Genomic DNA, 24033 nt, shown 5'->3' with positions numbered 1-24033 from the left:
TTCATATTTCTTTATCAGTCACATCTAGGTGCAAATATTTTTACACACACAGTTACTGTAACACATAGCATACTGTATGTATTACAGGTTGAGTTTCCCATATCCAAATATTCCAAAATTCCGATTTTTTTTTGTAGCATGACTGAGATAGTGAAACCTATGTTTTCTGATGGTTCAATGTACACAAACTTTGTTTAAGGCACAAAATTATTAAAATAATTGTATAAAATTACCTTCAGGCTTTGTGTATAAGGTGTACATGAAACATAAATTCATTCATTTCATGTATGTACACAAACTTTATTTGAGCCACAAAATTCTTGAAAATATTGTATAAAATTACCTGCAGACCGTGTGTATAAGGAGTATATAATACATAAAAGCATTCAGGCCCTGATTCAGACCCGGTTGCTGTGACAGAGCGCTCGCTCTGAATCAGGGGCGGGCTTTTTTTTTTTTTTTAGAATGGCCTCCTGGCCGCTCGCATAGCTGTGGGTGACCACCCACAGCTATAGCAAGCGGTCATGATGATGGGTCTTGACCATCACGACCATCGGGCTTGTGATGAGACCCTTATGGTAGGGTCCCGTGGCCGCAAGCCCCAGAGAGCTTTCGGCTCTAACAGAGCCGGAAACTCTCCACTGACATCACTTGTGATGTCAGTGGGGCCGCCCCCAAGCGAAAGGCGTTCTCATGGGAACGCCTCCGTTTGGGCAGCCACCCCCCGGCCCCGCCCACCAAAGGGGGTGAGCTTTCACTCAACATCGATAGCTCGCCCACTTTTGTACGAGACCCGGAGCGACGGAGTGCCCGTCGCTATCCGGGTCTCGCGCATGAGCATAATGGAGCCGGCTCCATCGTGCGCATGCGCTCTGGGCCACCATCGACCCGGTTGCGAGTGCTCAGCGCTTGCGACCGAGTCTGAATCAGGCCCTCTGTGTTTAGATTAGGGTCCTGTTAAGAAGATATCTCATTATAGTATGAAATTATTCCAAAATACGGAATATTCCGATATCCAAAATACCCCAGATCCAAATCCTCTACCCCTGGTCCCAAGCATTTTGGATATGGGAGACTCAACCTGTACTGTAGTTATGTGATTATAGAAATTTCCTAACTATCAATTAAAAAAAAAATGCTTTTATTTTGACTAGCTAATATATTTCTTCCTTTTTTTAGGTCTGGGTTTAAGAACTGACCACTGACTACAATAACTAGTCAATGACTTTGAAATATCTTTCAACTCAATTATGAAAGGATTATCAAGCAGCCGTAGCCATCATCATGGGGTTGTCTGTGATTCCGTATGTGAACCCCTGCCTCACCACACAGATAGAAAGCCATATTTGATGAATCCAGTAGATCCTCATCCTGCGGATCACCCTTACTATGCTCAAAGGAACTCCTACCCAGTAGAATGCATGATGCCCTATGGGGATCAGATTGCCAGCAGTACCTTTCCAAGGAGACATTACAGTTCCCACCATGATCTTAAAGATGAGTGTGCATTAGTTCCCCATGGAACAGTTGGAAAAAGTAACCGACCTCCTACCAACATCTTGGACCAATTTGAAAGACAAATCCCTATCAATCGGGATGGCTATCACACCTTGCAATACAAAAGGAGTGCTGTTGAGCACCGCAGTGATAGCCCCGGTAGGATACGTCATTTAGTCCACTCTGTTCAGAAACTCTTCACAAAATCACATTCTCTTGAGGGACCAATGAAAGGAAATACCAATGGAAACAAAGCCAGTCCTGATGAAATGCAAACTGTGAGGTATGGCAAGCGCAGCAAAAGTAAAGAGAGGAGAGCTGAGATTAAAGCTAGAGCTAACATTACAGGTTGGTGGGGTTCGCAGGATAACTTAGACAATGATGTTTGCATCTACCATGGTCCCACTGCTGTCATGACTATGGGGAGGTGTCCTGACCGCTCCGCCTCTCAGTACTTTATGGAAGCTTACAATACCATTAGTGAACATGCATTAAAGTCATCAAGAAGCAATAATGATGTGAAGTGCAACACTTGTACAAATTTACCTGTGAGTTTACCTGTAAATTTGGACAGCCAGATGTTAAAGAAAAGTTCTTGGGCATCTTCACTGACAGTAAGCCGGGCACGGGAAGTGTACCAGAAACCTACCATAAACATGGACCATGCACTGGGGAAGTCTGACTCATGTCAACAAGAACGGTCATGTCAGTACCTGCAGGTATGCTTACATTGATATTCTCTCATGTATACTATTTTATTATAGCCACGCGTTATGTAAGCACAATACTTGTTGTTGCACGTGTGTCTGGTTTAGCTGTTTATGTGTCAGTAGTACAGTAGCATGTGGTAATGGGTTTAAATAATAAGAAACATGCTAATAATCTGTAGTATTTGAAGCACATGACTCATACTTGCAGACCTATCGGCTGCCCCCTCCGGGAGGGGTCAGACAGGTCGGCATAATGGGGGTGGGCAAGGCTCGGCGGAGATGGGTGTACACTGGGGCGTGATGACACAACCGCGTCTTTGTAACATCATCCCCTCCTATGCAATGCCATGATTACCGACATTGTAAAGCGGGGAGGCAGAGCCACGATGACGCAATTCACACATATTGCGTCATCGCCCGCCTGTGCTGCCCACTGGGAAAGCTGGTAGCGGAGCAGGGTTAGGCAGCTCACTAGCCGATAACTGATGTGCTGCCTAACCCTAACTCCAAGCTATCATATTATTTAGCAGCGTCTATAAAATGGCAGCAGCTGGGCAACGTCTCCACTTTTTCTCTTTAAAAGGTTTGATACATCTCCCCGTTAACATATTGTTTTAATGAAGGAAAACTTTTGTGCAGTGGAAACCTGTGACAAGGCAAACTGATCACCTTGTCTCAGGCAGTACCTGTTAGGATTTAGCTGGGACAGCAGGCAGCTGGATGTGTAATATAGTTGCATCATTTAAACATTATAAGTGCTATAAATGGAGTACGCTACTGCTCACTCTCCAACAATATGGCTTCTCGAGGGATACTTAATTTCCTTTACCAATATGGCTGCCGATACTATAGCTACGCATGTGCGGAGCCATCATGTTCACTGTGTATGAGCCATGTAGCGGTAGACGGCTATTCTTCATGTACAACGCCTGCAACATTACTGCGTATGGCAGTACAAACCTCCTATTCAATAAACCACACAACCTGATTCAGTTTCATTGGACTAGTATCAGGGGCGTATCTATAATGGATGCGGGGAACACGGGCCCCTGGGTCCAGGGGGGCCCCGCACCGCACATGCTGCACCCATAATATTACTTACCTCTCTGGAGTCCCACATCAAAACGACTGAAAAATGTTGCATGCGCAGTGCAGGGAAAATGTCCATCGCTGCCATTTTCCCGGTGATCTGTGCATACACTATAGACTCTGGGCACACTCTAGTGCCCAGAGTCTATAACAGCTAATTGAGCGGCCGGCCGCCAGGCGGAGAGGAGGGGGCCCGTGTTGGAGACTGCACACGGGCCCCCTCCTCTCTAGAAACGCCCCTGACTAGTACCCTGGATTAATTACATATACGCTGGTGTGTTGTACACACATTTCCAACCAGAAGATCCTGCGGTGCTTATGTACTGTTGTAGGGCTGCAGATCCAAATCCTCTACCATCAGACTCCAGAAGGCTACCATCCAACATCATCAGCACATAGTGATACCCAAGCGTGTCACATCATGCACTGCTAACATGACAATGATACATAGGAACAGCCAGAGCTATGAAGCCTATGAGTGGGGTAGATGTCAGCAGCTGTAAGGGACTGAAAGGGGCTGAGCTAATAAAAATGTACATTTGTCCTTTATGTACTTGAGATAAGAGACAATTGGTCGAATAGGCTCTGAAAAACTGATAGTAATAAATATGGAAGAAGTGTACATGATATTACAAATGTATGAGGCAGGTGGTGTAGGATGCATTATTATTTTATAAATTGCTGGGATTAGAGTACTCACCTTATAAGCACAGTGCCCATAGACACCTACAGTATGATGTTTTTATAGAGATCTGAGGGCAGTCTGATTGTATGATAAATGACTCAGGCCCTGATTCAGAGCCGAACGCTCTGACCAGAGCGCTCGCTCTGAATCAGGGCCGTCCTATTTAAATTTGGAGCTGCCTTTTGGACACTCGCATAGCTGTGGGTTACCACCCACAGCTTATGCGAGCGTCCATGATGATGGTCGCGATGGTCAAGACCATCGCGACCATCGGGCTGGTGACGAGACCCTGCGGTAGGGTCTCGAGGCCGCAAGCCCTGGAGTGATTTTGGCTCTATCAGAGCCAAAATCACTCCCACTGACATCACTAGTGACATCACTAGTGATGTCAGTGAGGCCGGACCCAGACGGTAGGCGTTCCCATGGGAACGCTTCCGTCTGGCAGCCACGCCCCTGGCACGCCCACCAAAGGGGGCGTGCTGTCAGTCACCATCAACAGCACGCCCCCTTTGGTGCAAGACCCGGAGCGACAGCTTGACTGTCGCTGTCCGGGTCTCGCGCATGCGCACGACGGAGCTCCCTCCGTCGTGCGCATGCGCATTGGGGTAACATCGACCCACTTGCGAGCGTCCTGCGCTCGCGAGCGGGTCTGAATGAGACCCTCAGGACGGTGTAGGTGGAACTCATGTTGCAGTGTGTGTTTTTGTATTTTATTCCTCGTCAGGCAACAGAAAGACTGTACTCACCACTGCTTTTGTAAATTACCTCTTCGGAGTAATTCACTGCAATAGTGCAGGCCAGGTTGCCAGTAGTTTTGTGATCCATATTGTTGAAACAGTTCGTATAATGTAGCCTTTAGTGCTTCAAGATAAGCTTTCAATACAGGTATTACTTTCAACTATAAAGCAGCAGAAATTATGTTAGAGAGGTGTTTAGTAGAAATCACTATATCTCCTGCTGTTCGATTCATGAACACTTAACAATATTCGGCCAATATTTCTTATTTCAGTGAATTGATTCATAATTCATCTGGATAAAATAACAGCAATAAATGTCTTAAAACCGGAGAAATTTACTTATATCTGCTATAAAAAAAAACGCTGACTCATAAAGTCCTTTCAGCTATTTTTTTTTATCTAACTTCATCCAAACATTTATTAATTTACAGTTTACACTATAAGGATTCACTACTAGCCCCACACCATAGGTGTCACTGTGCTATATCTTCCACTACTGAGAAGACAACAAGCCTGATTCAGCTGTATGCAAGTTAGACATAGGCTCTACACATTTCCAGAACACTATTATAATATTTTTTTTATCCTTATTTCCTTCTTCTTCTTCTTCTTCTTCTTCTTCTTCTTCTTCTTCTTCTTCTTCTTCTTCTTCTTCTTTTTATTATTATTATTATTATTATTATTATTATTTTTATACATTTTCTTGAATATTAATTTACCCTATTGTGGAGTAAACAGTTTTGCATGTGAAAGGAGTCATCTGTTTGAACATTGTGCAGATGCTCAGGTTGCTAACAGCCTATTTAAACACAACCCAGGATCAATAGTCAGATTCCTGTTGTGGAAGAAGCAATTTTGCATGAGAAATAAATTATTTGCTTGAGCATTGTGGAGGCACCCCATGCAAACCTATAATCCCTGATGAAGTCGGGGATATGACAAAACGTGTTGGATGATACAGGTGACTAATTCATGCACACAGTCGAAAGTTGTAAAGGAAATGCACATCCCGAAACAGTTCCCAGTGGACATAACATTTTGGGCTGTTGCACGAGTTCAGTATAGTGGTAAGGCATTTTAAGTTAGAGCACATAAATTTATTTTTATATACTGTTTTATTTAATCATTGCCCATGGACCTTGTTTCTTGGGTGCATTTGATGGAAGGGTATCCTAACAGGAATAAAAGTCCCACTAAGCCCATAAACATACATAGTGGAAGACGACATCACAGTTGAAAAGATATTGAGATAAGCAATAATTTAAAGTTTCAAAAATGGATGCATAATGCTTATTGAAACATCATTAATGTTTTATTGAAGTTACTGCACCATAAGCACCCATTTGATATATTTGTGTATGTGATATATAACATACTGTATATATATGTATATATAGGGGTTATCTCTCACCTGAATTGCCCACATTCTGATGGGATCAGCTCCCTCCAAAGCAGTGGCGTAAGTTCATCCCAGACGTCCGGAGGCAAGTTATAATTTGGGGGGCTACGGGGTGAGGTAGGTGCTGGGGGGTGATATATTTAAAGAGTATATATCTTATCACTCTGTCATGTAAGGGGGAGGGTGATATATTTATAGAGCATATGTTTTATTACCACTGTAATGTTAGGGGGGTGATATATTTAAAGAGCATATGTTTTATCACTCTGTCATGTTAAATAATTTAACATGGCAGAGTGATAAAATATATCATCATTAAATATACCCCCCATAACATGACTGAGTGATAAAATATGTGCTTTATAAATATATCATCCCCCCCCTCAGCACCTACCCGCAAAGTCCTAGTCCAGCCTCCCCCCCACCTCCACCGAGTCCAACGCCAGTCAATTACCCCACCCTCATCAGGGTATCATCAGGACACTGCTTACTATATTGATTTTTACTGCCTGTCTCCAGTCACAGTGCCACAGCCCACAGACACAGATCCTCTCTCTCCCGGGTCCCGGCCAATCTCCACCATGGTCCAGACTCCGCAGTGGTCAGTGCCAGCCGCAGGTGCAGTGTTGGAGGCTCCTCAGAAGGGGCAGGCACAGGGTCACGGGGAGTCACATGATACGTGATGTCAGCGGCCCATCGAGACCACAGAGTGTAGTGGAGCTGGAGGAGGAGCGCCGCTGATGCTGATTGGCGCTCAGCGGCTCCTCTGGCTTTCTTTTTACTGTTAGTTTGAACAAAGCTGGTAGGCGTAGGTGGAACGGCTGGGACCCGGGTGACAATGGAGCCAGGTGCCCCCTTCAGGGCTGGCGCCCAGCGGCAACTGACTCCATTGTCTCCGGGAGTTCCGCCACTGCTCCGAAGGAAGTCTAGAGTGAACCCTGTCCAGTTTGCATCAAGGGAGGTGTGGAACTCCATGTTTTACAGTTGCACAGGCCCAGCTGCAGCTCATCACTGAGCAGCACAGGGAGGGCTTAAAACTATTACACACCTGTTGCTCATTGCCCTGATGCTGACTAGCAGCCAGGTAGTAGCTACAGTGTTGCAGTGCCAGGGTCCAGGGTCTAGTCTGGGAGAGCGTGGCCAATTGTGGCTGCAAGCCACTGCTGACTGCTAAGCACGAGGAGTGCTGGAACCTTTTATGTTTGTTTGCTTATTTTCTGTTATATGCCGGTGTGTGTCCAGGACTATGCTCACATATGCTAAGATGCAGTGTTTGCTGGCATTAAAGCCACTGCTTTACCAAGTGCCTGCCTGCCTGGAGTCCTCATTTCAACACCCTGTGATTTATATATATATATATATATATATATACACAGCATAGAGGGACGGCGGCGCTCACTGTTTTGAAAAAATAAGGACAACTGCCCACTTAGTATTTCAATTCAACGTTTCGGTAATTTAAACCTTCGTCAGGAATATTTATACATATTTTTTTTTTCTGTATGTATTACTGTATTAATGTAATATATTAGTGCTACCTTTTATTTTTGGGTATTGTGTGTACATATGTCGATCAGCCAAAACATTTAAACAAAACTTCCTAATATTGTGTAGGTTCCCGTCTTGCTGCCAAGACAGCTTTGACCCATCAAGGCATCGACTACACAAGACCTCTGAAGTTGTCCTGTGGTATATTGCAAAAAGATGTTAGCAAAAGATCCTTTAAGTCTTGTAAGTTGCGAGGTGGGTCTTCCATAGCTCTGTCTAGTATTTTCAGCACATCCTACAGATGCTCGATTGGATTGAGATCAACTCTGTGTCACATTAAGTGTTTACTTGCTGACTTATATTTCCCACCTCTTGACATGTGTCATTGTAACAAGATAACCAAGTTATTCACTTCACCTGTCAGTGGTTTAATGTTATGGCTGATCTAAATATTATCTGTATTCATATTATGAACTAGTAGTCCTTAGTTTACCTTTTAGCGTCCATATTTTTCTATGTTTATTAGTTTATTACTGTATCAATGTCAATGTTTTTTTGGGGGCCTGATTCAGAGATGGACGCAGGAGTCATCTGTGCTGCATATTCGGCCGCAGTGGCTCTAAGAAGTTATGTTAATGTAGCAGGAGGCGCCTTTTGTTTTTGAAGAGGGAACAAAGTTGGATTTATAAGAAATTTCGTGGATATCCCCCAAAAACAGCAATTTTCAGGGCATATCCTCAAATTTTATGCCACCCCAGAATGTTTCTGTAGGGACTGCTGCAGATATCTTCCATATCTACTGCTGTCTCTCATTTTCTATTGCAAAAGTAGAAGCTAAGAATGCTAAGCATTTCGGAGCTTGACCTCGCTAGCTAATGCCATCTTTGGCTACTTCAGAGCATTTTTTTTTATTAAGGGATCCTTTGTATCCCTCCCCGCCAGCCTGTACCGTTGGCTGAGTCCGAACCCAGAAGCAAAATTATTTCAGAAATTTTCACTCAGCTTCCAGCTCTTCACCAGGACGGCCTCTTATTGAAGCCCATATCCCAGTGAGAGAAATTAATAATTTGTCACCACGAAATCAGTATGAATCCCAGCAGCAGTGGAAATCCCGATTGTCCTCAGGTAAGTATTAGCTAACCTAATTCTAGCCCCTAACCCTCCCTTAGGGGTGCCTAACCCTAACCTCCCCCCCCAGTACCTAACCCTAATCCCCCCTCTAAGTGCCTAAGCCTAACCCCCCCTTCCCAGCTGCCTAAACATAAGTCCCCCAGGGGTTGCCTAACCCTAACCTCCCTCGGGGGTGCCTAACCCTAACCCCCCCTTCCCCTAGCCTAAACCTAATCTCCGGGGGGAGTGTGCCTAACCATAAGTCCCCCCGGGAACCCTAAACCTAACCCTCCCCAACCGCGGCTATCCGCGCCCGGTGTCCCTTCGATCGGGATGCCGGGCGTCGGGCTCCCGGCGTATGTCTAATGACAGGCATCGGCATATCGACGCCTGTCTTTAGACCCTTTCTGGGATATGACAGTCGGGAAGCCGGCTATCGGGATTAGGTCCGCCGGCTTCCCGACTGCATACCCTCACCACAACCACAAGTAAAATGTGGACTGTGATTAATATGCCCCAAAGACAGGAGTTGGTAATGCAGAGGTGAAACGAGGACAGTATTTGGTATTAACTAGAGAATTTTGGCACTTGAACTCCAGGACTTTGTTAAAGGGAAGGGAAATATTTTATGTGGGGTTTGAGTTATATAGTAGAGCTGGGAGTCAATAAAAGAGTCATTTATAGCTCTACTTATTTTAATCTGGTTGATTCCATAGAAATGATTGGGGAAAAGGATTTCCGCTACACCTATAAAATGGGTCAATGACAATGTGAAGGTAAAAGGTAAACAAATTGAGAGACAGGTGATAATATGAACATCATGGGCATCAATGTTTGGCGTATTGGTTAACATTTCTGTCTCACAGCACAGGAGGTCTTGTATGTCCCTTTGTGGTTGCATGAGTTTCTTCCAGGTGCTTAAGTAACCTCTCACAATCCAAAAACATACTGGGAGGTTAATTGGATTCTGAACAAAAAATGAATCCTAATGTATATGTGTGTGTGTTCATGTGATAGGTCTTTGGTTCTCACAATCCGTTCTCAGGTCCCCAAAAAGTTCACATTTTCCAGGTCACCTAGCAGATGAACAGGTCTAGTTATTACTCACACATTTTAAAAGATCTGTAGGATGAGCTAATTATTTCACTTGTGATTCTTTGAGGAGACCTAGAAAACATGCACTGTTTGGGGTCCAGAGGATCGAGTTTGAGAACCTGTGTGATAGGGAATATAGATTGTAAGTGCACTGGGGCATGGACTAATGTAAATGACTGAAATATTCTCTGAACTATAACTGTCAATAAATAATACATCATAAGCCGAGGGAAATCTGATTGAGTTGTCAAATTTAAATCTTCTCAGAGGGATTTAGACATACATAATTAAAAGTCTTTATATAATTAGAAGTCCTACCTGAATGACTGAGTCTACTGTTAAGCGCAACCCTACACAAGTTCATGTTTTAACACTGTCATTTCCAGATTGCTATATTTAGAGAAAACAATGGCCTATTGAGGTTTTCTATTTTCTTTAAACTGAACAGCCATGAAGAGATTTAGATAATGTTCAAAGCAGAGTATTTCAGGATATGAAGACTGTGACCTTGTAGAAGGCACTGACCTGTCCTGTCGTGTTATTATGTAAGTACAGGCAGGGCTGTATGTGACAGGGGCATTGTGAGGAGGGTAATGACAGCTGCAGACAGAGAGAGAGAAAAAAACAGGGTCACCCAAAAGCACATAATAATAATGTGAGGATCCTGTGAAACTAATGCTGCATAAACAAACCTCTGTGTAATATCATTTAATAATGTTTCAATAAAAAAAATGTTCCACAAAACTAAATGGATTTATTTTATTGTTTAGAGAGAAACTGAAAGATAAAAAATTCTGCAAAAAGCAAATCACTGGTTATACACAGGGACAGACAATGGAGGCGCCTTGCGCCAGGCGCCAGCACTGAAAGGGCACCTCCTCCATTGCCCACATTATATTCAACCACTTTGGGCTGTAAATATGCATCTGGAGTGTACCGTTACGGCCGCCCAATACATGCCACCTCTTCTCAAAGCCCCCATATCAGTTGGTTTTCCCCTCCATCAGGGTATCAGGAGGGCTCCCCACCCCACATCAGTTGGCTTTTGCCTCCATCAGGAGGACTCTGAGCCTCATGCTAATTGCACCATACAGGTCACTATCTTATTTGTGACTAAAGCATAACTGTATACACCAAAAAAAGGGGGGGATCTCCTGCAAATTTACTTTAGTAAATAAACCTAATAGAAACAAAATCACATACTGTATTTTATATTAGAGTTTTCGTGCGTATGGATAGATAGTTAGATAGATAGATAGATAGATAGATAGATAGATAGATAGATAGATGGATAGATAGATGGATAGATAGATAGATAGATAGATAGATAGATAGATAGATGGATAGATAGATAGATAGATAGATAGATAGATAGATAGATAGATAGATAGATAGATAGATAGATAGATAGTTAGATAGATAGATCAATAGATAGAGATGTACCATATTTATTTTACCTTTTTTAAGGGGGGGCACCAAATTATAATTGCTTCCGGGCGTCTGGGATGAATTTACGCCACTGGGGATGCAGATAGATTGATGGGGCACTTTATGGAAATATTCTCCTAGGTGGTAGTGCAGCTTTAGATTATCACATCAATTACTAATAAAAAAGTGTGATATCATGGGTGTCGTAGTTAGTAATCTATACAATCTTACATGTAATATTTGTTTAATTAGTAAACCCCAGTACCCATTACAACATGTTAGGAAGGGGAGTTTCCAAACGCTTGGTTTTAGAGCGACTGTGGCCAGTCTAGGAAGGGAGCATAGTTAGCACATAACAAGCTATAGTCTGCCTTATGTGAAGTGCAGTGTATTTAATGCTTCTGACATATATGTTAGCAGAGTCCGTGTATTGGGACATTAATAAACTATTAAATTAAGGATGTTGGAATCCATCCTGGTCCTATAGGAATCAGAATGAATGACCGCTGTACGTCAGTCCGACAGTTCAAATCCCAATGCAGGCAGCCCGATGGGTGAAAATCCCGAAAGCGCAGGTAAGTATACTATCCCTACCCCTCCCCCCCAACCCTTCCTTAGGGGTGCCTAACCCTAACCTCTCCCCCAGTGCCTAACCCTAAGACCCCCCCTAGTGCCTAAACCTAACCCTTCTTTCCCCTAGCCTAACCCTAACCTTCCACGGGGGGGGTGCCTAACCCTAAGTCTCCCCGGGATCCCTAAACATAACCCCCCCATCCCCGGCTAAGTGTATACTCACCCCTGGAAGAAGACAATCGGTCTGGCATCCTCTCTGCATTCCGGCATCGGGATTAACATAGGCATCGGTATTTCGACGCCTATGTTAAATCCCTTGCCGGGATTACAGTGTCGGTATTGAGACCGGCGGACATGAGGCCGTCGGTCTCATAACTACATCCCAGTCCCATAACCTATTGGCAGAGTAGCCTAACAATGTGGAGTGCAAAGGAATGATGCTAGATATATTTATTATCCAGACATATTACCAACCAGAATGCAGTACACTATGAGGGGTATTCAATATGAAACGTTAACTTCACTGTCGAAGTTAACGTTTCACATCGGAGTTTTTTCCTGCTTTAAAGTATGGGGCGCGCGCCCGCTTATCCCCATATTCAATATAAAATTAACGAAAACGGGAGCCTCCGAAGTTGGATTTGCGTAAAGTTACGAATTTTTCCTTAAAAAAATTGTAAGACCCCCGTAAAGTTGTAAAAACATGGGGGATCACTATGGGTACCCCAGTTTTAGCCTTTAAATGAAAGTCGGGGATTTAAATAGTCGCAGCAGGTGTTTTTTCCCGACATTGAAGAAGTGATGCAGAAGAGCACTTAGGTTTTTTTTTTCGTTTTTTTAAGTGGTCCCATCAAATTTGGGGTACATGAAAATGGGTACTAGCATATTTTGATGTCCCTAAAGTAAGTTTTTAAAAATTCTGCAGTAGTGCACCTGCCGCTATAAATCTATTCTACAAAACACCTGCCGCATACTTGCAGAATAGCCCTGAACCTATTTCCCATTGTTAATCATTTTTTTCCCATTTTTTTTTTACCCCAATTTTTAAATTCATTTTTTGGGGTGTCCCTATTTTTTTTTTAAACTTTTTTTGACACAGTCCTTTTTTAAATGTCATTCCCAGGGGTGCAGGCTATTTTTTTTAAGCCTGCACCCCTAAACCACAATTCTGCACTTTTTTTCGACACCTATTCAATGGTGAAAAGTTATCACCGTTTTTTATCAAAGACTTTTCAAAACTGCGATAAGTCTTTGAAATTGAATACGGTGTAAAAGTCAAACCTGCGATAATGACGTCAAAAGTGCAATATTAACGCAAAAACTATGTTTTTGCTCCCATATTGAATATTCCTGTTAGTCTTAGTATATGTGATGTTAGATGTGTTTGTGCAGTTATTTGGTGTTGGTGGCGGTTAGTCCACACGTGGTACAGCTTAACCAGTTCTTAAGTTTATTGAATCAGGTAGAACAACATGTAGCATAAGACACAGGGATATAACAGGTGTAACATTAGTGTAGAAGCAGCCTGCAGCTTATGGGTTTTGCTGGTAGTTGTAGTGCGCCTGCTGTCTGGGTGGTAAAAGCACTATTTCCCCTCATTATAGTGCTGGTGGTGTAGTGTGTTTGCGGCAGCTTTACAGGCTCTGCACACAGCATACAAATGGAGAGTCTCTGGGTTGCGCCTGTCCATGAGGAATGCCAGGGAGAAAGACGGGCAGAGAGGTTGTGCATGCACAGCAGCCCATGTCAGAGGTCGGACCTCTTGCTGAGCTCTAGCAGATGCTAGAGTTTGCCAGCTCAGTTACCTGCCTGTAGCATGGATGGTGGCAGCACCATAGCGTTCCTCATCCAACAATATATATGGTTATTAATCACAGTAAGCCATTAAATGTGGCATTAGAGTCACCCCCTCTGAGCTGAATAGGGTTTTTTCCAGATGTGAGCACCACTCTACAATCCAAGTGCCCTGCTCTGAAGAGCATAGAAGCAAGTCCTGGAGACATAGGGAGAGGCAGTACTGGCCCTTGGCATTTATGTACACTTTGGTCTTCTTATATATTGGACAATGTTAGCGATATATTTATGTACACTTTGGTCTTCTTATATATTGGACAATGTTAGCGATATACAGTAGTAATAATTACCACTTTAGATGGTTTATACCAGTAGCCGGGTGCCGCGGGGCACTTGCAGGGGTGCCATGGGTTGGTGGTCCGGGACCAAATCAAATTATATATGGTCAGTATGATAGGCAAAACTAGTACTTGTGGCTGCCAATCATAAACAGAAGCACAACCCTGTCAACCACCAAATAACTGAACCTAAGTATGACAGGTACTGTAAGCACAATTTACTTCATTTTGCTGAATTTCTGAATGAGAAATGTTTGGCCTATGGTTGGCTTGAAAAACATGCTGATACTCTATGGTGCTGTGATTCAAGAAAGTGTGGGAACCCCTGGTCTATACTATAGACCATTTATAGTGTTACTTATTAATACTGTATTACATGCACAATATAGTGTGTAAGGAGACCAATCTGTAGACTCTATAGTCTAGGCCAGTGGTTACCAAACTGTGCGCCGCAGCACCCTGGGGTGCCTTGGGACACTTGCAGGGGTGCCTCAGGTTGGTGGTCCAGCACCAATTCAAATTTTTTATGGTCAGTGTAATGTAAATATGTGGACAAATAGAAGCACAAACCTGCCCACCACCACATAACTGAGCCTAGGGATGACAGGGGAGCACAATTTACTTCACTTTACGACTTCACTACATTATTTTCTGCATTTCTCAATAAGAAACTTTTGGCTTAGGGGTGACGTGATAACAATAGTGACACTCTAGGGCGCAATGATTCAAAAAAGTTTGGGAACCACTGGTTTAGGCTGTAAGGGAGAGAGTCTAAAAACGCACATTTTGTATCAAACATGTTCAGGATAAAGTCAAACATTCCATAATCAATATACTTACATAGTATAACCAGTAGGAAACAGAACTAAGGGCTTGATTGAGCAATGATCACAATTGCAAAACTGCATGCAGGCAGCTTTGCACATGCAATCCTACTTATTATGCAAATGCAGCAGGAGGTGTAGGACACCGCCTGCTGCATTTGCGCTCCCAGGACTGCGACGGAGGTCGTAGGCTGTGATCAACATCGCGACCATTGGTGGTCAATGGTCATGATGATGGACAGCGCCGAGTCACCAGCCAGCTGATTAGCTCGAAAAATGGCAGCAATTGAATAGCGGCCCGCGATCTCCTGTCACTTTAGACGGGAGATCCGGACCGCGTAAACAATTGAATTCCGCCCTGTGAGTGACAGCAGCAGAGGTAATAGGCAGTCTGGAGGCAGACCCGGGGGGCGCGGCTGGGTGACAGACAGCAACCTGCACACTGGGTAAAGACTGATCAGCAGGTCAAAGCGCAGCCTTTATTTAAGTAGACTGTTAGCTATATCATAGCAACCCCTCAGACTGCATCTAAGCAGACAGATAATTAATACACAGAAAGTTCTCAGCAGCAGCTCTAATTCATCTTGTTAATATTATCAGATACTCTTTCCAGATGACCAATTTATTAATAAAATTGTCTAATTATATTACTCCCTGGCTGTTCCTCATCAGATATTGCTAGAAGAAACCATATTTACATACGTGTTGCTGTCAGTTCCATGTTGCCTGCAAACTACAGCCTCAAAGTGCTACTATTCAATTATTAGAGACACCAATACAAGAGACAATGCCGAATAGCTTAATGACACTAAACGTACCGGAAAGCCTAATTCTTCAGCACAGGAGACCTCAAACCATATTGTATCTGCTATTTTCTAGCAACTGTATGTGTACAACAGCTTTAAAGAAACATCTGGTCTCTGTTAAATATATTGGGTACTTTCAATATCTATAGTAGAGGCATTGTGATTTTATTATATATTTTGTTGTTAACTGTGTTACTATTTTCATACATATTTTGAATTATTCATATTTGCATGGATACATATGTGTAGTGTAATAAACACAGTATTATCTTTGTTTATTTTGGAATATTGGTGATGTCACATCTGTTAATGTAATATTACTTTGTATAAATTACATGTAAATGTTTATAGTTTGAACTTATGAATTGATCAGAAGCTGGGATTGGGATTGTGGTTATTCAAACTAATCGGTAAAATAGTCTTCTTGAATAAAGTGAAATTTAATCGGAACCAACCGTTGTAATCCTTCGTATCTAGAAAACACTCCTTGCCTATTTGTCGCACCAAAAGAGGAACAAGAACCTGCATAGAGTGGTAGCTACCATCTGGTAAGAGCTTTGCATTGCTCTCCCACAGCGCCCATACAGGGGGATATTACACATACATTCTTCCACTTCATGTTAAGATCCCTTCCTCTACTTCTGGAAGCTACTCTCTGGTCTGGTGCACTAAGTGAGCACTCAGATCCACACACCCAGCAGATTTAGTAAGAAAAGCTACTACCACTGGGCATGTGGAGAAGAGACATTCCTTCCCTCATACTGTATGTTGTGGCAACGGCTATTGCAGTTATAATTTGGGTAGATGGCCAGGGGGCATCCGGGCAATTGAAAATTCCCCCTGTGTTTGCCAAGAAGTCTGGGTTGTGAGGGGCAGTACATGCTTATGCATACTTGATTGGTACAGGTGGTATGTTTGTTACCACCTGTATCAGAGGCAGATGGCCTGTAGATCACTACTTTTTGTTGACATTAAAGTATCAGCATGTAGGACAGGACTAGATGGAGAGCTTAGCTGCGAAAGCCTATTCTATTCAGTGACAATAGCAAAGTGAAATGACTTTTTCCTGTATGACATTTTATTGGAGAACTGCCACCTAAACAATTGCAAAGTAGCGTGAAATGCAAAAATTATACTGAAGGACTTTTATCCTGACAAATTGTCCCTTTAGTTTAGATTTTGATGAAATGAGAGCAGGCTTACTACTTGGCTTGTTGCATACATGGATGTTTACAACATTTAACCTTTTGTCACCTCTCACTGAGATACTTTTATAACTCGACAATGATTTTCTTTCTTTTTTTTGTCATGTTCAGTGATTTAGTTAGATTTTGTTATTTGTTTTTGCTCTTTGTGTGCGGCTGTTGTATTTATCAGAAAGCAGGTTCTGTGGCAATGGAGCAGAATTACATGCTGAGTCTTCTCTCTAACACTGAAGAATTTGCAGTTTGCACTGCATGCCGATGAATGATTATTGACATTGCTCCCAAAGGCTGGCATCCATTGAGCTATTATACAAAAAAACAAGCACTCTTGATATATAAGAGAAGGCAGGGAAACAGCAAAATAATACAGTCCTCATTTTCTTGGCCGTAACATCTAACAAGTTAAGGTTGAGTAATAACTGGCAAGGACACTAAATTGCATGTGTTAGACAGTCAACACTGAGCAGTCATTAAGCATTGTTCTCCCATTCTGTGATCTCATTTCATTAATTATTTGCATGGCAATAGAAAGCTTAAGTTACAAATATAGTGTTTTGTGAGTGATTTTTAAACACTCCCCTCCAGTCCTTCTGTTTACTGCCATAGTCACCCACATTGAAATGTCAGAACGATGAGAAAAACCTAAATCTTCTCTGCTGTCTAAGGCCGAACAGATGATGAACATAATTTATCATAAAGAATGTTTATTTGCTTTTTCAACAAGAAAGGTAAGTCAAAGGAAATGGTGACTCATGGACAGTTTTAAATCCTTGTCCTGTATGTTACGTAGCCTAAAAACAACTTTAATAATGACTAATTGCATACTACAGTTGTAACGTTGTTGCAGTATTTATAGTAAAGAAGCATTGTATGCTTTTGTTGTATATTATTATTTATTTTGCTATATAGCAGCTATATCATTTTGATAATGATTCTTGCAAACAATTTTGGTAACGATAGACTTTCTTATACATGATTATTTTATATTGTTGAAATTTATTTGAAGAGATTTTATATTATTGTCCATAGTCTTATTTGTTTTTGCATACTGGGCTTATACTTTTTATTGCACTCTGGTGCAGCACACATTCATATTTGGAATTATTTCTATAGGTCACTTTTTTTTCAACTCATTTCATTTTGCAACTTTTCAAAAGATTGAAAATATTATGCAATTTACTGTGTCTTTCAGTCACACTTATTTTATAGTGGTCTCTAGCACTAAATGGGTTAAGTTTTGCTTTTAATATATTTATGGCATGTTAGTGAGTGGTCTGGCTTTGTATAGTTGCAATAATGTGTTTGTAACTTTCCCAAGTACAGGTGTGTAATTAGATCTCTTGCTGCAATGCAATCATGGGAATAGTCACAATGATGATACATCTATATCCTGAATGGTACTCAACAGCCATAGCAAACACGTCTGCTCAGTTGATATAATATTTATGGTGTTATAATTAAGAATAGCTAAAAAAAAACATATGGTTTCCTAAAGATGATATGACATTTGCTAAGAATTAAATTTTTTGAAATAATAAAACATTACTTCTGGGATTTATGTTTTACATATTAATTTAAAATATGTCATCTTGGAAAATATCAGTCAACATTAGCCTTATAGTATTTATTATTATTTCTGCTTTAATCTTTCTATACATTTGTCAACGGTTTAAGGCCCTAAATAAATAATACAACCATGACCTTGAATCAATATGAGCACACTATCGGAGCTTACCACACTCTAGCTAGTTTGAACTGATTGACCAAAGATGGGATCTGAGGTTCATTTTTGACTATAGACATGGAAAGCTAAATTACACATATATATATATATAAGAAATTTCCATACTACTGGATTGTGAGTAGACTGGTTAACTTATTACTCCTCGCACATAATAATAACACTGGCTGATAAGATTTTTTTAGGTAGAGGGAATCATTTGTGGCAACATGCTTATTTCTTTCTTTCAAATTTTGTCTAAAGCAATAAAACTGGACAACCATTATCTGGGAAGGCTGATAAACAGATATATTATCAGTGATTGCATTTGTAGTAAGTTTCAAAATCTTTAAAATCACAATTGAACAAATATCAATATACAGTTATTTGACATGCAGTCGAGTTTGCCGTACCAAAATTAATTCAATTATTTATTTTGTTTTGAACATCATTGTATAAAAAAACTTTATAAAAATTAAAACATTTACAATTAAATTAATATTTTAGACCTACTAAAGAACAAAAATATAAACTCATTGGTGTCTTTAACATATCAATTATGAATGTATTTATATACATTTTTTACTGATGTGATTGACAGGCAGAGGCATTTAAGGGGTGGTACGGGGGCAGGGGCTGCCGGCGTTCCCGGAAACAGGGCCAGTCTGCCCTGTTTTCCGGTAGTGACTAGCCCAGGGACTGCGTGGATATACACAGGGCCTGATTCAGACCCACTCGCAAGCGCATAGTGCTCGCAAGCGGGTCGATGGCCGGGCAGTGCACACGCGTGAGCCCCGGAGAGAGTGAGAAATTCACTCACCTCGAGGCTCGCTACAAACAGGGCGGCTGCCGATGTTGATCGACAGCTCGCCCCGTTTTGTAGGTGGGTCGGGGGGGTGGCTTGCCAAATGGAGGCGTTCCCGAATGAACGCCTGCCGTTTAGGGGCGGCCCTACTACCATCACGAGTCAGTAGGGCCGCCCCCTACTAGAGTATCCAGCTCTATTAGAGCCGAGAGCTCACTGGGGCTTGCGGCAGACGAGACCCTACCACAAGGGTCTCGTCGCAAGCCCGATGGACCTGCGAGCTGCCTCCGGCTGCGAGCGGGTCTGAATCAGGGCCACAGTCTGTTGGGCTCGCAAGCCAGCCAGCCTGAGTTAGCTGAGACTTACTCAGCTGGCCGGCCGCCCCTGTCGCCGTCCACCATCGTGAAAATCGACCACCGATGGTCGCGATGGTGATCCCAGCCTGCGAACTCCATCGCAGTGCTGGGATCGCAAATGCAGCAGGGGGTGTCATACACCTCCTGCTGCATTTGCATTATTGCATGGATCGCATTTGCAAAACTGCTTGTGTACATACATCATATATCTATAGCCTGCATGCAGCTTTGCAATTGCGATCCTTGCTGAATCAGGCCCTATATCCCTATTGAGAAAATCCAAGGTTCTCTACATACTACATAGTTTATACTAGCATAAGCTGCAGATGTCATTCTTTTGTCTTTATGGGAGATTGACTTTCTACGCCAATCCATCCTCTGCACTTAGCACTTCCTATAGAAAATTACCTCAGCAGTGTGATGTTTTTAGTGTTTGTAAGTCCCAGTTGTCACAAGTTACTGTATATATATATATATATATATATATATATATAAAAAAAGCTCACTATCTATGGATGAATTACTGTTGGAAAAGGATTGATCAACAAAATTGATCAATACCTACAGAGTTATCAATATTTAATGACTTTTTTGGCAGCATCTATACTTGTTTAGCCAGTTATTCTTATAATCTTTTACATTTTCAAACTTTGTTCCTTTATAATGATGGAATTTCAAATTACATTTTTTAAGATAAATTTGTTACAGAATGTATAAAATGAGTTTAAATTACAATAAGATATATAAATTGAAATTCACCAGTACCGTGCACAGTTAATACTCCAGTACATTTACAAATGCTCTAACACAAGGGTCAATGACCTCTTGAACTAGAGAAATTATGTGGATTATGGCATAAATTTGGATACTCAGATTTACCACTCAGTGTCATAAAACCCTCTCTCACTCTAGTTCTCTCTCCTCCCCCCCTCCCTCCCATTGGTGAGAGCTATAACAGAGAAGTTTCCAAATGCAGCCAATCAGCTTCTGTCATTTATCCAGCATTTAGAAGCTGGTTAGTTGATTTGGGCAACTACTCAACTTTCTCTCTCTCCAAGGCTTGATACATTTCCTCTCAGTGTTGAAGAGGAGGTTACCCATAGCAACCAACTGCCTTCTAGCTGTCATTTATCAAGTGCATTCTATAAAATGATAGCTAGAAACTGATTCATTAATACAGATATTTGCCTGTCTTCTTTAGAACAATTTGGTATACTGTATCTCCCCCTTACTCTCTTATTCTCCGGCTGTCCAAGCAAGTCCACCACTGAAATTTTTGATACATCTCCCCCTTACTCTCTAGTTCTCACTCTCATTCTCTATTTTATTCTCTCATTATTTAAATTGCTCTTTTTGGGTCTTACTACTAAGGGAGGAAGTGGAGCTTATGGGGTTTACTATCACAATTCTCATTTTTAATGCGGATGTGACAAATATTTTTTGTGTAACTTCAGAACGTGAAAAGGAATATTTTCATATGCATACCATTCTGCTCTTACCGGGAGATGGGCTCTGTTAAGCTCCCATCCTGGTAAAGAGCTGGAAGCAGTCCTGCTTCAGGTCCTCGGAGCACTTTGTGCGTGCATGACTAGGGGCTGATGCAGAGGGATCCGGAGGATCTCTCCTTAAAAATTTGACATATAGTAGCAATGGACTACTACGAGGGTGGTTCAATAAGTAAAGTAACAAGACCTCGCACGTGTGTAATATTCTCTATTTCACTCCAATTTACTACCAGGCCAGAGCAGGTAGACCGCTGCTTCCCCTCATTAGACTGCGTCTCATATCCATCATACTGTCCCAACATCAGTTGTAAGATGGCAGGGCAGGTAGAAACATGGTGAAACATTGAGGTGCATAGTTTGATCATATTTCTTCATGTAAAGGGTGCATCATCAGCTGAAATTCATTGCAAAACTTGTTGAGGTGCACGGTGATACATCATGTCACGGAAACAGGTTTGGATTTGATGTAGGACAGGATAGACGTTTAACATGAGCAGCAATCCAGCCGGCCAAGCACATCCACAATGGAAGGATTAAAGATTTGATTCAGGAGGACAGATGCATTCCATTTAGTGATATTGCTGATGAACTGAACATCTCAGTGGGTACTGTGCACAACATCTTTAATGAGAAACTGGGGTATAGAAAAAAATGTTTACTGGGTACTGAAGCAACTCGGAACTTCAAAAAACCAATAGGATGGGATTGTCTCTCGTGCACTTAACATAATACCATGAGGAGGGAGTGCAGTTCCTGCAGCGTATGGTTACAGTTGATGAAAAGTGAGTGCATCATGTGACACCGGAGATGAAGCAAGCATCTATGACATGGAAACACGCATCATCCCCACCTTCAAAGAAATTTGAAAAAACTCCATCAGCAAAGAAGGTCAAGGCGATTATGTTTTGGGACCCCAAGGGCGTGCTTCTTGTTGATTTCCTCACCAAGGGAGATGCTATGAATGCTGTCCACTACTGTGACACATTGAGCCGTTGCAGAGGGCAATTAGTAAAAAACAACTTTAGTGCTGTGAAGGTTGTCGTATTGCTGCACAATAACACCAGGCCACACTCAGCCAACGTGAGTTGTTATGCTGTTACCATTGGGAGATATTGAACCATGCTCCCTACAGCCCTGACCTGGCTCCAAGTGATTTCCAGCCCTTTGGACAATAAAGAAGCACCTGGGTGGAAGGCAATTCATAATGGACAGTGAAGTTCAGCAAGCCGTCATTACCTGGCTTCATGTGCTTGACACTGATTTCTTCTATGTTGGGATAGATGCCTTGGTGTACTGTTGGGACAAATGCTTAGACAAGTATGGGAACTATGTAGAAAAATTATCTGTGCCAAAGCCTTATAATTCACTATACGTATATGTACAAGTTGATTAAATGTACGCAACGAGAGGTCTTTTTACTTTATTTATTGAACCACCCTCATATAAGCTAACGCATTCTAGATCTCTGTAAATCCGATTGCATGGCAGCCCCTACAAAAGCCTATAGTAGCTGCATTCGAAGATCGGAAATGGAGGAACATGGGAGATATCTGCTGTGGTCCCTCCATGATACATCTGGGGGATCATTAATATTTGTGGGTACAGAATATCCCACAAATAATTAATAAGATTTCCACACCCTTCCCTTAGCCTGATGGAGTGCTTCAGAAAACTGTTTTCTCCTGAATTTCAGCTAAAATCTGAACTGTGGCATGTTTTAAAGAGGGCTGTGAGTAGTAGGACCCTTCACTGACAATTCTGTTATGGAACCATTTTAAAGTAGTGATCAAAAATATTCATCATCTTGTTTTCTCTTTCTGAAACATAGGGCCTGATTCAGTGCCGGTCGCTATTTGCGCTCGCTCGTCCAGAAAATAGGGGTGGCTATTCAAATGAACCGTTCGCTGTTTGCGGTCTGTTCACGCCTCTAGGTCTGAATGAGCAAACAAAACTTGCGGTCGTTTTTTGGGAAACTACGCCCCCTGTCCGCTCGCATCCTACGTCATGTCCGCTATTTATTAGATTAATCGAGTACATCGAACAGGGTATGAGCTGCTCGCTATTCTTGTGGTTGGTTTTTGCTACCACAATTTTGCGAGCAGTTCTGGCTATAAAATAACCCAGTGACGTGGTCAATGATGCTGCTGTTTTAAATATGCACACCCATAAAACGCCTGTTTTGACCTTTAAGCACGCCTGCGATCGGATCTCCACTCCCCGTTTTCAAGCACCTTCCCCTGTTACCACCCACATACGCCTCATCCTGTCACTCAAATTAGCAGGCATTCGCTATTTTGCGAGCACATGAATTTCGGCCGCACTGACTGGTTCGCGCATGCGTATAACGATCCGTACGCATGCGCAGTTGGGCAAACATCGCTCGGAGCGAACGAGCTGCCACTTACGAGTGGCTCTGAATCAGGCCCATAGTCCTTAGATTCAGGGTCGTAACTAGGCATATGAAGGCCCCATAGCAAAAGTTTGTAAGGGTCCCTATGTACCACCCAATGGTGGAAAATGTATATACTGTAACACATGTAACTTTGACTAGGAAGTTACGCCCCCACAGATCTGGGCCCCATAGCAGCTGCTCCCCTTGCACCTATGGTAGTTACGCCCAAGCCTAGATAATATTCCTTATTGCAAAGAATTGTTCATTTTCAGGCAAATCACAATTCTTAATAAATATGTCCCGATATGTGATAATAGATTTCAAAAAAAGGACAGAATCAAGTTGTTGTGTTAATATATGTGAACTAGTTTAAATGTCTATATATAAGTAACATTGGGCTCGATTCAGACCCGCTCGCTAGATGCATTTGCAAGCAGCAAAAGTATGCAAATCTGCGATCGCACACAAGGCAATAGC

General features: G+C 42.1%; 1 protein-coding gene across 2 annotated transcripts in view; it reads left to right on the top strand.

The window, feature by feature from the left end:
- Positions 1–1192: 1192 nt before the first annotated feature.
- The window catches only part of DLGAP1 (DLG associated protein 1), a 347903-nt gene continuing 325062 nt past the window's right edge, over positions 1193–24033 (top strand). For both annotated transcript variants that reach the window (XM_088469647.1, XM_088469645.1), the window contains exon 1: positions 1193–2216. In XM_088469647.1, coding sequence (XP_088325773.1) covers positions 1251–2216 — 966 coding nt within the window. In that variant the 5' untranslated portion in view covers positions 1193–1250. The remainder of the gene's footprint in view (positions 2217–24033) is intronic.

This window comes from Taudactylus pleione, unplaced genomic scaffold (assembly GCF_031769625.1).
Source record: "Taudactylus pleione unplaced genomic scaffold, aTauple2 ptg000093l, whole genome shotgun sequence".
Taxonomy (NCBI): Eukaryota; Metazoa; Chordata; class Amphibia; order Anura; family Myobatrachidae; genus Taudactylus; species Taudactylus pleione.
The sequence above is the reverse complement of the archived record's forward strand: the minus strand, read 5'-3'. Positions and strand labels throughout refer to the sequence as shown.